This window comes from Heptranchias perlo, chromosome 33 (genome assembly GCF_035084215.1).
Source record: "Heptranchias perlo isolate sHepPer1 chromosome 33, sHepPer1.hap1, whole genome shotgun sequence".
NCBI lineage: Eukaryota > Metazoa > Chordata > Chondrichthyes > Hexanchiformes > Hexanchidae > Heptranchias > Heptranchias perlo.
This window is the reverse complement of record NC_090357.1, coordinates 15478015-15492311: the sequence shown is the minus strand read 5'-3', so window position 1 is coordinate 15492311 and position 14297 is coordinate 15478015. Positions and strand designations below refer to the sequence as shown.

The 14297-nt window shown below is 40.7% G+C and overlaps 1 protein-coding gene across 1 annotated transcript in view; it reads right to left on the bottom strand.

Moving 5' to 3' along the window:
- Window positions 1-14297, bottom strand: part of ncapd3 (non-SMC condensin II complex, subunit D3) — a 70199-nt gene that overhangs the window by 5105 nt on the left and 50797 nt on the right. The window contains exons 29-35 of the mRNA XM_067971022.1: window positions 13329-13439; window positions 9286-9462; window positions 8739-8923; window positions 7809-7969; window positions 6519-6608; window positions 3334-3408; window positions 2152-2212 (exon numbers count right to left, since the gene is read on the bottom strand). Coding sequence (XP_067827123.1) covers window positions 2152-2212; window positions 3334-3408; window positions 6519-6608; window positions 7809-7969; window positions 8739-8923; window positions 9286-9462; window positions 13329-13439 — 860 coding nt within the window. The remainder of the gene's footprint in view (window positions 1-2151; window positions 2213-3333; window positions 3409-6518; window positions 6609-7808; window positions 7970-8738; window positions 8924-9285; window positions 9463-13328; window positions 13440-14297) is intronic.

The window sequence follows — 14297 nt, the reverse complement described above, 5'->3', positions numbered from 1 at the left end:
ATGTTTCTCTCTCTCTCTCTCTCTCTTTGGGTTCGGACCGTTAGTACATACAGGACAACTTAATATACAGTCTCTCTGTCTGATTGCCTTGACAACGGGCAGTTGGAAAGATTATCTAATCACCAGGCATTGTTCTGACTATATATGTGGTAACCTTCAAGGAATCACACACTCACCTGACGAAGGAGAAAGCCTCCGAAAGCTTGTGATTTTCAAATAAAACTGTTGGACGACAACCTGTAAGATTCCTTACATTTGTCCATCACCGGCATCTCCACATCATACTCTTAATAAAAGTTAAGGTACAAAACCATGCTTTTTTTCCCCATCCAGAGAGGCAGATTTTCAAAAGAAGTTTGACAAAAGTGTTAAATAAGCTTTGTGGAAAGGATAAAACATTCAAAAGTTGTGAAGAACTTCTGAAGCAGCTCTGCAAAAAGAGACGGTCACGAGTAAAAAGTGGAAGATTAGGAAAAGTATAATCAATCAACATCTGTGAAGTCTATTACATTTATTGGTCATTAGCTAAAGGTCTGTGAACCCATGGAGCGTAAAACAATATATATTAGAGAAATAATGCACTGGTAAGATTAGTTCAGCTTAGACAAGGACGAGTGCACCACAGATTGGTGGGAATTAGAGTGAAAACAGTAATTTGGTCAGAGTGGGCGTTCAGTGGTGAGTAGAAATAAGTAATTCAGAACCTCGAGTTGTTTTCTGCCTCTTTAACTTTAAATTTGTGCAACTGTAGTGAATTGGCAGTGAACAGGTAGCAGTCACCAGTTAGGTGTTATTTAATCTACTGTGTGGTTACCCCGATTAGCAGCTGAAACTGATTTGGTGAATCTGGTAGGAGTATAAACAAAGGTAATAGCAAGAGCACACCACAGAGTGAGCTGATCAGGGAGCGAGATGGGCATAGAGAGAAAACATTATTTCCAGAACAGGAATTTGATGAGAGTAGGAATGCAGAGGAGTTTAAGCATGATAAGTTAATACATGTCAGCTAGGTTACTATTAAATTTATATTAAGAATGGCAGAACAGAAAGAGGCAGTGATGCAAAGCTCCGGCAGGACGTAGGAGATTTTTTAAAATTCATTCATGGGATGTGGATGTCGCTGGCAAGACCAACATCAAGACATTAAAAGCAGCACCTCAAGTGGATATGGCCATTAAGTAAAGGTAATAGAATACTGGGTTTTATGGCAAGTAGTACAGAATATTAAACTCAAGGAAGATTATTTTTAATTCACGGCCCTGGGGGGTAACCTGGAGCAGTTGTAGAACCTGCCTGAATTGCATCGTATTGAAAGATAGGTAGTTGCAGGACCAGGGATAACATGAACAGAGTGGCACACGGGAACTGCTCATGAGGAGGATAAACACCAATGTGGACTTATTGGACCAAGTGGCCTGTTTCTGTGTTCTAATTTCTAAATAATTCTTTGCAAGAAAATGACAACAGATGGTGTCTCGCCAAGGGCATTCAGAGGAGGAGGAGCTAAGCACCACAGAGGAAGGCAATGCTACAATAGCCAGCCTACTAAAAGGAAGAGATGATATGTTTAAGTTCCTAGCTCAGAGGAATAGCCAAATACTGAAACTTCTCAGTGACATATTAAATACAAAATGTAAACTTAATCTTGAAGATGCACTGCATCACAGACACTGAAGTTAGCTCTGTTAAACTGTCATTAAACAGATCCCTGCTGAGGCTGAGATATTGTGATGCACTTAAGTAACAGTTATATCCATCAGGAATATGGAACTAAGCACCTATTGTAATTCTCAATGCACTCTCATGATGGTATTAGTTATGATATTGTAAACATTAAGTCGTGTTAGTTAATGCATCTCTATGAAAGACTAGCAAGTGGTAGAATTACACTTGCTGGTATACTATGTTCTGGTGTTATGTTGAAAAATACTTTGGCAAACCAATGATAACTCTCAAGGGAATAAGTTATGTGACCCAGTGTTACGACATGAGAAGTATTTCAAAATGTGAACAAGGCCTTCTGATTCTCCACCTTTTGGAAAACATTCAGAATGAAGTTTCTTATGCCACTTTCAAAAGCACATCATTAAGTTGATTTGAACATCTGATGCCAAAGACCCAAATACCACCTCCTAGTAATTAGTTACTTACGGTTTATCTGGGGACATTAGGCACAGCAGATTTTTCTGCTGTTCTTGTGAATGTTCTTTACCTGTTAGTGAGAAGTGAGTAATTAGCCCTTTCTTTTAAATAATACTTAGTCCACAGTCATCAGGATCATAAAAGATGGGTAAAACTACAGTAATTGCAATTCTTACACTGGTACTAAACCAATTAATATCCTGAGGAGCAGCCGCCAAGAGATTTAAACTTGTGCACTCAAGTCTCAGGCATGACTCGTTTTTAATTTTATGCAGAACTTCAGCTTTCTTTCCCATCTAGTGGTGGATCATTTTGCCTGGTAGTAAAGATGAAAAACTTATCCTTTCATCAAGCACCATGGAAGAACACACAGTTCCTTAACTTCTCCCTCCCCACTCTTTATCGAAGGCAATTATACTAATGAAGTAAAAACTTCATCACCACTAACAGTTTTACTTCCAAAACAGGACTTTAGTTCCTAATCTGAAATACTATCCTGAACCATGGTGCTCAAAGTCCTACGGTTAACAACTCAAGATTTTTTTATAAAAAACTGATTTCTTCCACAGTTGCTACCCTTTAAGCTAATACCACTTCAAAAGCCACAGAACCTAGTATTCTAGACAATTCACCCATTTGTTTTTACATTAAAAAATTAGCAAAGAAGCAACAGCAGCATCTGAGAAAAAAAATCTCTAACCCAAAGTTCAAACCAACAAGATTACTCTTTATAACCTTTTCATCACCTGTGCCTAAACAGGATTGCAGGGCTGGACTGCCTTATGAGCTCAACAGTTCAGTGAACCTGGTTCCAGACACCAAAGTTCTTTAAAGGCTTTCATGCTAAGCTGAAAAAAGTAGTTGAATATTCTAAATGAAACATCAGACTAAATTTTCAAACCGTGAGTTACTTTTCTAATTTGCTAAGCATGCCAAATTATACTTGCATATGATTCAAAATTACATAATAATTCAGTAACATTCCTATTATCTCCTCCCCAACACTGCTTTACATACCTTTCTATACAAATATTGTTCAGAACTACAATCCCATGTTGCAATTGAAAAAATTTAAGTCTACAAATTACATAGAGCAGAAAAAAAACAAAAACAGACTGTTCGGCATTTTAACTGCAAGTACTGTACATGAGAGGTTGCTTTAAAATGGAATTAAGCACACTGTAAACTCACTGTTTTCAGATGTTGGTGTTTGTGTTATACTGATGTAGCTGACTCCCGCAGCAAAGGTCACATTATCAATTGTTCCTGAAAGAAAATAGACAAATTAAAAGTTACACAAGGATCATAGTTATTATTGTATATGGTTGCAATATTCCAATTTATCACACCAGTTCCACCACTTTTTGGTGGGGGATGATACATTTTTGACTGATGCTGACAATTTGTGCCAAATTATGGGCAGTTTATGCATTGGACCCACACCCAATAGGAATCAGATTGAGGCTGCTATTCTGTGCTGGATTTATACCCAACCTCCAGCATTAGAACTCACACCGCCCAGTGCCCCAGATGTTAGTATTTTTTTTTCCCATCTCTCCTGAAGGTGATGAACTCTTACTGGGGTAGGTTCAACAGGTGTTGGCAGCCCATTTATACCTCCCCCAAATAGTTTGTATAGACAGCAAGAATCAGCAGACTGTGGACCTCCTGGAACTTAGTTACAGGGAAACAAATAATAAAAGATATTAAGTGAATGGGCTAAACTGTGGACCTAAAAAGGATAGATCAGAGTACTTTCTAAATGGTGAAAAGCTTGAAAAAGTGGCAGTCCAAAGAGACTTAGGGGTCCATGTACATAGATCAATAAAATGTTATGAACAGGTACAGAAAATAATCAAAAAGGCGAATGGAATGATGGCCTTTATATCTAGAGGACTAGAATACACAGTGGTAGAGGTTATGCTATAGCTATACTAGGCCTGGTTAGACCACACCTGGAGTACTGACCGAGCTCAGTTCTGGGCACCGCATCTTAGGAAGGATATATTGGCCTTGGAGGGAGTGCAGCGTAGATTTACTAAAATGACACCTGGACTCCAAGGGTTAAATTACAAGGCGAGATTACAGAAACTAGGATTGTATTCCCTGGAATTTAGAAGATTAAGGGGTGATGTGATCGAAGTTTTCAAGATATTAAGGGGAACTGATAGGTGAGATAGAAACTATTTCTGCTGGTTGGGGAATCTAGAACCAGGAGACATAGCCTAAAACTAGAGCCAGGTCTTTCAGGAGTGAAGTTAGGAAACACATCTATACGCAAAGGGTGGTAGGAGTTTGGAACACTCTTCCACAAATGGCAGTTGATGCTAGCTCAATTGTTAATTTCAAATCTGAGATTGATTGATTTTTATTAACCAAAAGGTATTGAGGAATATGGGGCTACGGCAGGTACGTGGAGTTAGATCACAGATCAACCATGATCTCACAATGTCGGAACAGGCTCAAGGGGCTAAATGGCCTACTTCTGTTCCTATGTTCCTAAACCCTCATCTCAATCATGGGTGCATATCACTAACCCCATTCCCCATCTGCAAATGCCAAAGTTCTACGATGATTTTATTTCATCCTGAAAATAACTACAGAACCAAAAGTTAATAATGTTGCTCGTCTACCAAGTCCAGCTGTATATGGTGGTGATTTTTGCTTTCATTAATTTGGAAGACAGCAGAACTTTCACCTTGATTTTATTACATTGCTTGCCCTTCAAAAGCATAGAAATTAATGGACTATGAAATTTTATGATCTGTAAAGCAATTTTTCCTGTTACTTTGCTCTGAAGGACCGCTACTGTCAAAGGATAAAGTGGAAAATGAGGATTGCAAGATATTCATTAGAAGTACTGATGCAGATCCTAAAACTGAAATGTTTTTATATAGTTTTCTACACCGTCTCAAATGAAGCTGTGGTGACAAGCAGATGAGCCAACTGTACTCAAAGAATCAGAAGATCGTTGAACTGTTAAATTGAGATCCCAAGGTTATAAAAAGGGTGAGTGTCACACTCTACTGCACCACCTGCTGGGAAAAGACAAGCTAAAAAGTACTCAGAAGAGCATAATTCAAAGATGTTTCAATGACTTCTCAAAAAAAATGAAAGAGGTGATACGCCAATGCTGCAAATAGTATTATGCAGGGAATGTCATCTCCAATGGAGAGCGGGTCATCAGAAATGCCACACTTTTTGGTTGCTTACACATAAGTCTGGTCATTTCTTAAGAACCCACTAAAATATACAACTTGTTTCTTACTGAAGTGCCAAAGCACTGCATTGACTCTTCCCCTCAGATGGGCCTTAAAGAGCCCACTGCACTATTCGAATAAGCACTTGGAGATCTCCTACGTCCTAGCCAATATTTATCCCTCAACCATCGTCACTAAAACAGATTATCTGGTCATTTATCTGAATGCTGTTTGTGGGACCTCGCTGTGCTTCCTTAATGACTACACTTCAAGAAGTACTTCATTGGCCGTGAAGTACTTTCGGATGTCCTGAGGACGTGAAAGGCGCTATATAAATGGAAGTTCTTTTGCTCTAGTATAGTTACAGCATTTGCTGGCTAGCTCTATATCAATTTTATTTAGCAGAGTATGGATTAAAACCTAATAAATGCTAATTACTTTTCAGTTCTTGCTTATTCACCAAGTGAAACTCCTAAAAGCCACAAGTGTCTGAGTGGATCTCCTTGTCCCATTCCCTTTCACTGCCACACTTTCTCTAAGTTTGGTGGGCGAGCTGCTAAATTCTGTAGACTCTTCCACTGCCATCAATGCTGCTCTACACTTTGGTGTCTGCTTCTCTTTTTTTTTAAAAAAATGGCAGAATGGGTCCTTCCACATTTTCCTCTCAAGATAAAGCACAGCCTGGCTGAGAATTTGCTAAATGCAACTTATCTGCCAAACTGGAGACTTGAACCCAAACCCAATCGTTGTATTGCTACAGTCAACGAGTTTCTCCTTGTGTGGAATTTTTGAAGCAATTTTGAAAGCAGATATATTTTATTGCAAATAAAGTTAAGCTGCTCACCTTTTCTCCTGCACACACAGGATGAAGCTATGCTCTGCTCTGAGATGCATTAGAAATATACTGATAATTAATTTTGGCAGCTATGGTATACACTGCAAATAAATCACAATTCAGTACTGAATTTTTGTTTGAGGCAGAAATTGGCATTGGCTTAGTACACGTTTACATCTGGTTGGGCCATTGGACAGCAGCTGGCCATTGTGCCCAAAGCCCATGCTTGTGATGAAAGAGGCTGCAGGAAGCTGGCTTCCTCCTTCGCCCTTCCCAGTGTCCCCAAACAGTGTCATTTTACCCTTTACTATTCAAAAACAGGATTGTAATATCGCACTTACGGTCAGGAGTACTGATAGCTCGCCCAGTCATGGAGCTATTGGCAGACAAAGACTCTGTCCTTGTATGTTCCCCCAAGCCCTGGAATGAAACTTGACAAAGAGAGCGCTAGTTAAACGGATGTGTGAAGAGATTATCCATTGTTCAGATATCATCCTGTTCATTTTAATGCCACATCCAAATCTTTTAGCAGTGTATTTTTCCAGTTTATTTAAAAGTAAGATTGCCCCACATACAACACTCAGCAGTGCAGAAGGAAAGTGTCTTTTCAAAGTAAAATACCCCTCATTTGCACTAATTTTTTTTTTTAAATAAAAAGAAAGCTTTAATTTAATATTCTCCCAACAGGTTCAAGGAAACATGCTATTTAAGGTCTAAAACTCAGGAAATTATTGCTCAGTGGATGCCAGCTACAGACTCCAACAGCAACAATTGGCACCGTTTTGGTTCTGGATGCCAACCAAGAGTCAGCAAACTAAAATTTAGTATATGGTGACTGCATCACTGTTAGAAAATGGTATAGAACAATAGAAATGTACAGCAGAGAAGGAAGCCATTGAGCCCAACATGTCTGTGCCTGATCTTTGCGAGAACAATCCAAAACTACCCCCACTGTCCTGCTCTCTCCCCATTATCTTATCCCCCCTTATCTTCCTCTACTTCAAATGTTAATCCACTCTTGAATGATGCAGTGCTCTCTGCCTCTATTATTCCCCAGAGTAAAGCATTTTATACCTCACCAACTCTCAGCATAAAGAAACTACTAACCACACTCCACTTTCTTAGTGATAATTTCAAATTGATAACCCCTCATTACTGACACCCCAACCAGCCATAGATAGCCTGGGGATAATGAAATCAACTGTGCTGTCTCTGTCGCTGTCTAAAAGATCAGCTAATTTTACACATACCAGGGGTTGGACCTGGGATCCTACTAATTGATGGGGCACAGTTGTACCAGAAGGTGCATTCACTAACTATCCATCAGGGAAGTCTCTAATCTTAGTTCTATTGCCTCATAATATATTCTTGAGCACAGAAGATACAGAAATACTATTTTATGAGATGGAGCTAACACTTTTTTTTAAAAAAAGGAACACCAATTAATTTATACATTAATAAAGCAATAATATATTCAATGTACTACTGAAGTTTTGGTTTCAAATATTTAAATATGCCCTATTATTTTACAATAAGAATCATACTACATAACTGCTGTGCACAATTTATATTTTTGAACGGGCACTGCTGGTCAATCAGAACCCAAACTACCTCACCAAGAAATGACCTACCGGCAGCACCACCACGCCTAGTAGCTGGTCTTTGCAGAACATCACTCTTTGCAGTGGAAGGCAATGGTATCCATTCAACACTGTTGTTGCGCCTTTTCTTGCCCAATTCTGCTGCCTTCTTTGCCGAACTCAGAATGGCCATTGTACTGAGCGACATGGATCTGTAGTTGATAAATGCAAATAGCTTCAGTATTATTTGTTTTTCCTAATCCATTGCTGTTTTTACGATTGTCAAGTGTCCAATATTCTGGTCCAGTCTGAATTTTATTTCCTTCTCTATTTGATTAAGAAAATAAAATCCTGAACAAAGAAGGAAAAGTCTGAAGCTGTAAACTATACTGGCTATTGATTTCCTTCTGCATCACAAGCTTTAACTAGATTCTGTTCAACAAGTAGCATTTTTGTTTTACACTTAGTTTGCACTAGAATGCTACTTATTAAAGGTTAGGGTGTCCTGCACATTACACTTGAGTTATTTGTCCCATTCAACTGGTGACAAAATGGTGACATTCTCTTGGCACATCTCTGACTGTTCAAAAAGATCTCATTGCAGCGATGGCTGTTCTATTATGAAACTTATTTACAGCTCGTGTGCTGCAGTGCATATCAAACATTACAATATCCACCATTATGTTGTTTTTTGATGAGTGACTGACAGTAGTTCAGGTTTCAGTGTTGGAATAAATATCAGTTCATTGCTCAATTCAATAAAACTACCAAACTGCAGATTCACTACATGTTATACAATTATAACCAAAAATATAACAAAAAGGTATATTTTAATCTTTTAGGGGGTTAGTCTATTTTGATCATATCAGATTCATTATGGTAAGCAGGAATTAGTGGCAGATTTGAGGCAGTAATCCAATAATGCTATAGAAACTCATTAAAGCAGTGAAAACTACAAAGAGAATCATTTAGCTTTTATACCTAGGTTTTGTGAATGTAGGCATTTTCAGGATTCCAGAGTTAGGAGTAATAAAACCATGTGAAGCAGAAATGCGGGACCTCTGCTGTGGTGTTGTAGGTTGGACTGTTTTTCGATCAGCAGGAGAATGTGCTTCACTTCCAACTTGTGTATGCGAGGCCACTGCAGGTGAAATTCTGGGTGGTAACTTTAAAAAAAAAAGCAAAATTGTGCTCTGTATAATATTGTACTTGAATATAAAAATATATTTTATATCACAAGGAAAAACCTTGCAATATACCAGCATGCACATTGCTGACTTTCCTTATATCAGAACTAAGTATACATACAAAATTTGCCCATTTATTAACAATGCTCCACTCAAGAGTTTTATCTTGAAACTGAGTAAAATGGTTCTTGTACAGAAGCACATTGGAAAGCTGGAGTAAACTTAATGTCAATACATAACAACAGCAACAGCTTGCATTTATATAGCGCCTTTAATGTAATGAAACATCCCAAGGCGCTTCACGGGAACGTAATCAGACAAAAAGTACAGCTGGAACATACTATAGGTGTGCCTGTCTGGTTTGCAATTTCCAATACTGTTGGCAGATTCTGCCTTTCCTCCTCCTCCTCAACAAGCCTTTCTTCATATTTTTTCAGATCATACTCCAACTCCACTGCCAGCTGCTTATCGGCAGCAAACAAGTCCTTGACCTCATTTCGATAATCCTGCATCACTTCCTAGGGAAAAAACAAAATGAATACAGTATTACGGACAAAATTCTTCCTTTTTCATGAACACAGTAAAGAGTGTGCACGGTGCTGCTGCTGGACTGTGCTGTGTGGCCACTACAGGTGTGTGCCTGCAGTGGCCCCGTGTGAAGTTTTAGTATCACCCCTACCTTCAGAAAGGGGGGGGGGGCCTGTAAAGGTCAAGCACGTCCCAAAGAAGGAGATTTAACAAACCCCAAATTGAACCCATCTGCACCTCAGCTCCTAACAGCTCACTACAGAACAGCATTGGCAGAGGCCTGGGGAACAGGTCATCTTCCTACCCACTTAGCTTATGGTGCAGACACATCCAGGAATCAGAGCAAACAAAAAAACTTTTGGCCTGTGTTCCAGTTTTATAGACCACAAAATTAAGAATGTGTTCTAAGAGTGTAATCTAATAAAAAGGTAAGGAATCTTACAACAGCAGGTTATAGTCCAACTGTTTTATTTGAAAATCACAAGCTTTCGGAGGCTTTCTCCTTCGTCAGGTGAGTGTGGGATTTCATGGAAGGTTACCGCATTTATAGTCAGAGAACAATACCTGGTGATTACAGATAATCTTTCCAACTGTCAAGGCGATCAAAGTGTTCAGACAGAGAGATGTTACCAACAGGACCACCGAATATACAAACGGCCAGAACAAAAGACAGAGAGAGAGAGAGAAACATCCGAAAGGAAGAGAAAGACAGAGAATGACCCGTTGTATTAAAAACATAACTTTTTTTTCGCTGGTGGGGGTACGTGTAGCGTGACATGAACCCAAGATCCCGGTTGAGGCCGTCCTCATGGGTGCGGAACTTGGCAATCAATTTCTGCTCGACGATTTTGCGTCGTCTGTGTCTCGAAGGCTGCCTTGGAGAACGCTAACCCGAAGATCGGTGGCTGAATGTCCTTGACTGCTGAAGTGTTCTCCAGCTTCTGTCGCGACACTACAGACTTCCTACAAAAACTCAGCACCCACGGACCAGTTGAACCAGGAACACTTCTCACCACGATGGACGTCTCGGCACTCTACACCAGTATCCCCCACGATGACGGCATCGCTGCAACAGCATCAGTACTCAACACCGACAACAGCCAATCCCCAGACGCCATCCTACAACTCATCCGCTTCATCCTGGATCACAATGTCTTCACCTTCGACAACCAGTTCTTTACCCAAACACACGGAACAGCCATGGGGATCAAATTCGCACCCCAATACGCCAACATTTTCATGCACAAGTTCGAGCACGACTTCTTCACTGCACAGGACCTCCAACCAACGCTATACACCAGATACATCGACGACATTTTCTTCCTATGGACCCATGGCGAAGAATCACTGAAGAGACTACACGATAACATCAACAAGTTCCATCCCACCATCAAGCTCACCATGGACTACTCCTCAGAATCGGTTTCTTTCTTGGACACACGAATCTCCATCAAAGACGGGCACCTCAGCACCTCACTCTACCGCAAGCCCACGGACAACCTCACGATGCTCCACTTTTCCAGCTCCCACCCTAACCACGTCAAAGAGGCCATCCCCTATGGACAGGCCCTGCGAATACACAGGATCTGCTCAGACGAGGAGGAACACGATGGACACCTACAGACGCTGAAAGACGCCCTCGTAAGAACGGGATATGACGCTCGACTCGTCGATCGACAGTTCCGACGGGCCACAGCAAAAAATCGCATAGACCTCCTCAGAAGACGAACACGGGACGCAACCAACAGAGTACCCTTCGTCGTCCAGTACTTCCCCGGAGCGGAGAAACTACGCCATGTTCTCCGCAGCCTTCAACATGTCATCGATGACGATGAACACCTTGCTATCCCCACACCTCCACTACTCGCCTTCAAACAGCCACCCAACCTCAAACAGACCATCGTTCGCAGCAAATTACTCAGCTTTCAGGAGAACAGCGTCCACGACACCACACAACCCTGCCACGGCAACCTCTGCAAGACATGCCAGATCATCGACACAGATACCACCATCACACGAGAGGACACCACCCACCAGGTGCACGGTTCATACTCCTGTGACTCGGCCAACGTTGTCTACCTCATACGTTGCAGGAAAGGATGCCCCAGAGCATGGTACATTGGCGAGACCATGCAGACACTGCGACAACGGATGAACGGACACCTAGCAACAATCGCCAGACAGGAGGGTTCCCTCCCAGTCGGGGAACACTTCAGCAGTCAAGGACAATCAGCCACCGATCTTCGGGTAAGCGTTCTCCAAGGCAGCCTTCGAGACACACGACAACGCAAAATTGTCGAGCAGAAATTGATAGCCAAGTTCCGCACCCATGAGGACGGCCTCAACCGGGATCTTGGGTTCATGTCATGCTACACGTAACCCCACCAGCGAAAAAAAGTTATCTGTTTTTAATACAACGGGTCATTCTCTGTCTTTCTCTTCCTTTCGGATGTTTCTCTCTCTCTCTCTCTCTGTCTGTCTGTCTTTTGTTCTGGCCGTTTGTATATTCGGTGGTCCTGTAGGTAACATCTCTCTGTCTGAACACTTTGATCGCCTTGACAACGGGCAGTTGGAAAGATTATCTGTAATCACCAGGTATTGTTCTCCGACTATAAATGCGGTAACCTTCCATGGAATCCCACACTCACCTGACGAAGGAGAAAGCCTCCGAAAGCTTGTGATTTTCAAATAAAAAACAGTTGGACTATAACCTGGTGTTGTAAGATTCCTTACATTTGTCGACCCCAGTCCATCACCGGCATCTCCACATCATGGCTAATAAAAAGGCTCAGCCATCAAACTGTGAATCTTGAAATAAACACATTATTTAGATCTGTGTTAAACCCTTGAGTGTGTTTAAAATACTTACACGTCCCTTTAAGTATATTTCTGCAGTTACTGTGGCAAAGAATGTCGTTCAGAAGCTGACTAGTTAGTAGCAAATGATGGAGGGAGTCTGCATCTGCACATGATAATGTATCAGCAGTCGCAGTACTACAATAAACCTATGTGACACGTATTAGGATAGTGCTGGAGGCACTATTATTTTGCACTTTGACACAGATGTATAACATGGTACAAGTATGATGTTTAATAGCAAGTCTCAATATAGAAAGAATCCCATAAATTAGAGGAACGGGGGGAAAACACAACTTCCCTGGTGTTTCTTCAAGTGGATACAATATTTTAATGACACTTTAACAATCTTAGTTACTTCATGCAAAGTGGCTTTTTCCTCTCTCTCGACACATTTGGCAACCATATTGGAAATTTCCCTAATGCATCCTATCCACTAACTGCACATAGCTGTAAGGATACATTTTAAAATATATTTGTGAATTTTCTATGATCCTCAAAAGAGCGGGATGGCAGTGCAAGGCAATGGAATACTTCTGTCACTTTGAATACTTAATGTTAGCATCAAGCACCTGCAGGTCAAGTATAGAAATAGCCAGAGGCTGTGTAAAACACTGCTACTCAACCCTAAACAGTACCTCCAGCTACACCCATATTAAATTTTCCACTTTGCACATCACCTATTAAGGTCTTTCTTTTACTAAAGTGCAAATTCATGGGCCCCTTTACCCTTTGAGCAGGTCTACTAGAAACTGAATGGAGAAATACTTTAAAACCCTACAGGACTGGATGGGTGAAAAACTTGGATTTAAGTTTAAAAGGTTCATCCAGATCACACCAATTTGTTCTGCCCAAGAATATATTTTTACAGAAGTAAACTTATATAGTTAACAAAATTACTCAAATAACTACAGTTGTGAATTTTTAACTTCTGGATTGTTGAGATATTGAGAGCACAAGAACACTGAACTAACGGCAATATCCAGCAAAGGTCTCTTACTTGCAAGTAATGCATGAGATCCTTCAGTGCCGGGATGTGCTTTAATTCCAGTTGGCTCTTCAAGGATGATACAATAGGGATGATGTTTTCTACAAAATTCTTCTTTTGTACCTGTAAATAAAAATGCATTTATTTTGAATTTTCAATAAGCAAAGCTTCATCTTCTGATATTTTTGCTGAACAAACACAGACTGAGAATTTTATATTCAGAAGAGGTTAAGCTGATTATAAATTCATTTGCAATTTTTAACAAAATTCTCTACTATTGATGTTAGCAGGATATTTTCTACACGCTGTCACTGATATAGCCTGACAGCACTTGTCCATATCTTTTCTTCCTTTCCACCACCGTGAACTGGATTTCTCCTGATGTTGAAAATCAATGTTGTTCCTCAACAACTCAAGTTTATCCAGTAAGCAGCTGAGCTGCAGACCAGGAAGGTCCCAGACTTGATCCAGGCTTAAGAAGTTTGCAGATGCTACAAAAATTGGTCGTGTGGTTGTCAGCAAGGAGGAAAGCTGTTGACTGCAGGAAAATATCAATGGACTGGTCAGGTGGGCAGAAAAGTGAAAAATGGAGTTCAATCCGGAGAAGTGTGAGGTAATGCATTTGGGGAGGGCAAACGAGGCAACGGAATACAAAATAAATGGGAGGACACAGAGGTATAGAGGAAGTGAGGGACCTTGGAGTGCATGTCTATAGATCCCTGAAGGTAGCAGGACAGGTAGATAAGGTGGTTAAGGCGGCATGGAATACTTTCCTTTATTAGCCGAGGCATGGAATATAAGAGCAGGAAGGTTAAGCTGGAACTGTATAAAACACTAGTTAGGCTAGAGCTTGAGTACAGCATCCAGTTCTGGTCACCATATTACAGGCAAGATGTGATTGCACTTGAGAGGGAACAGAGGAGATTTACGAGGATTTTTTTTAAAAATCGTTCATGGGATGTAGGTGTCGCTGGCGAGGCA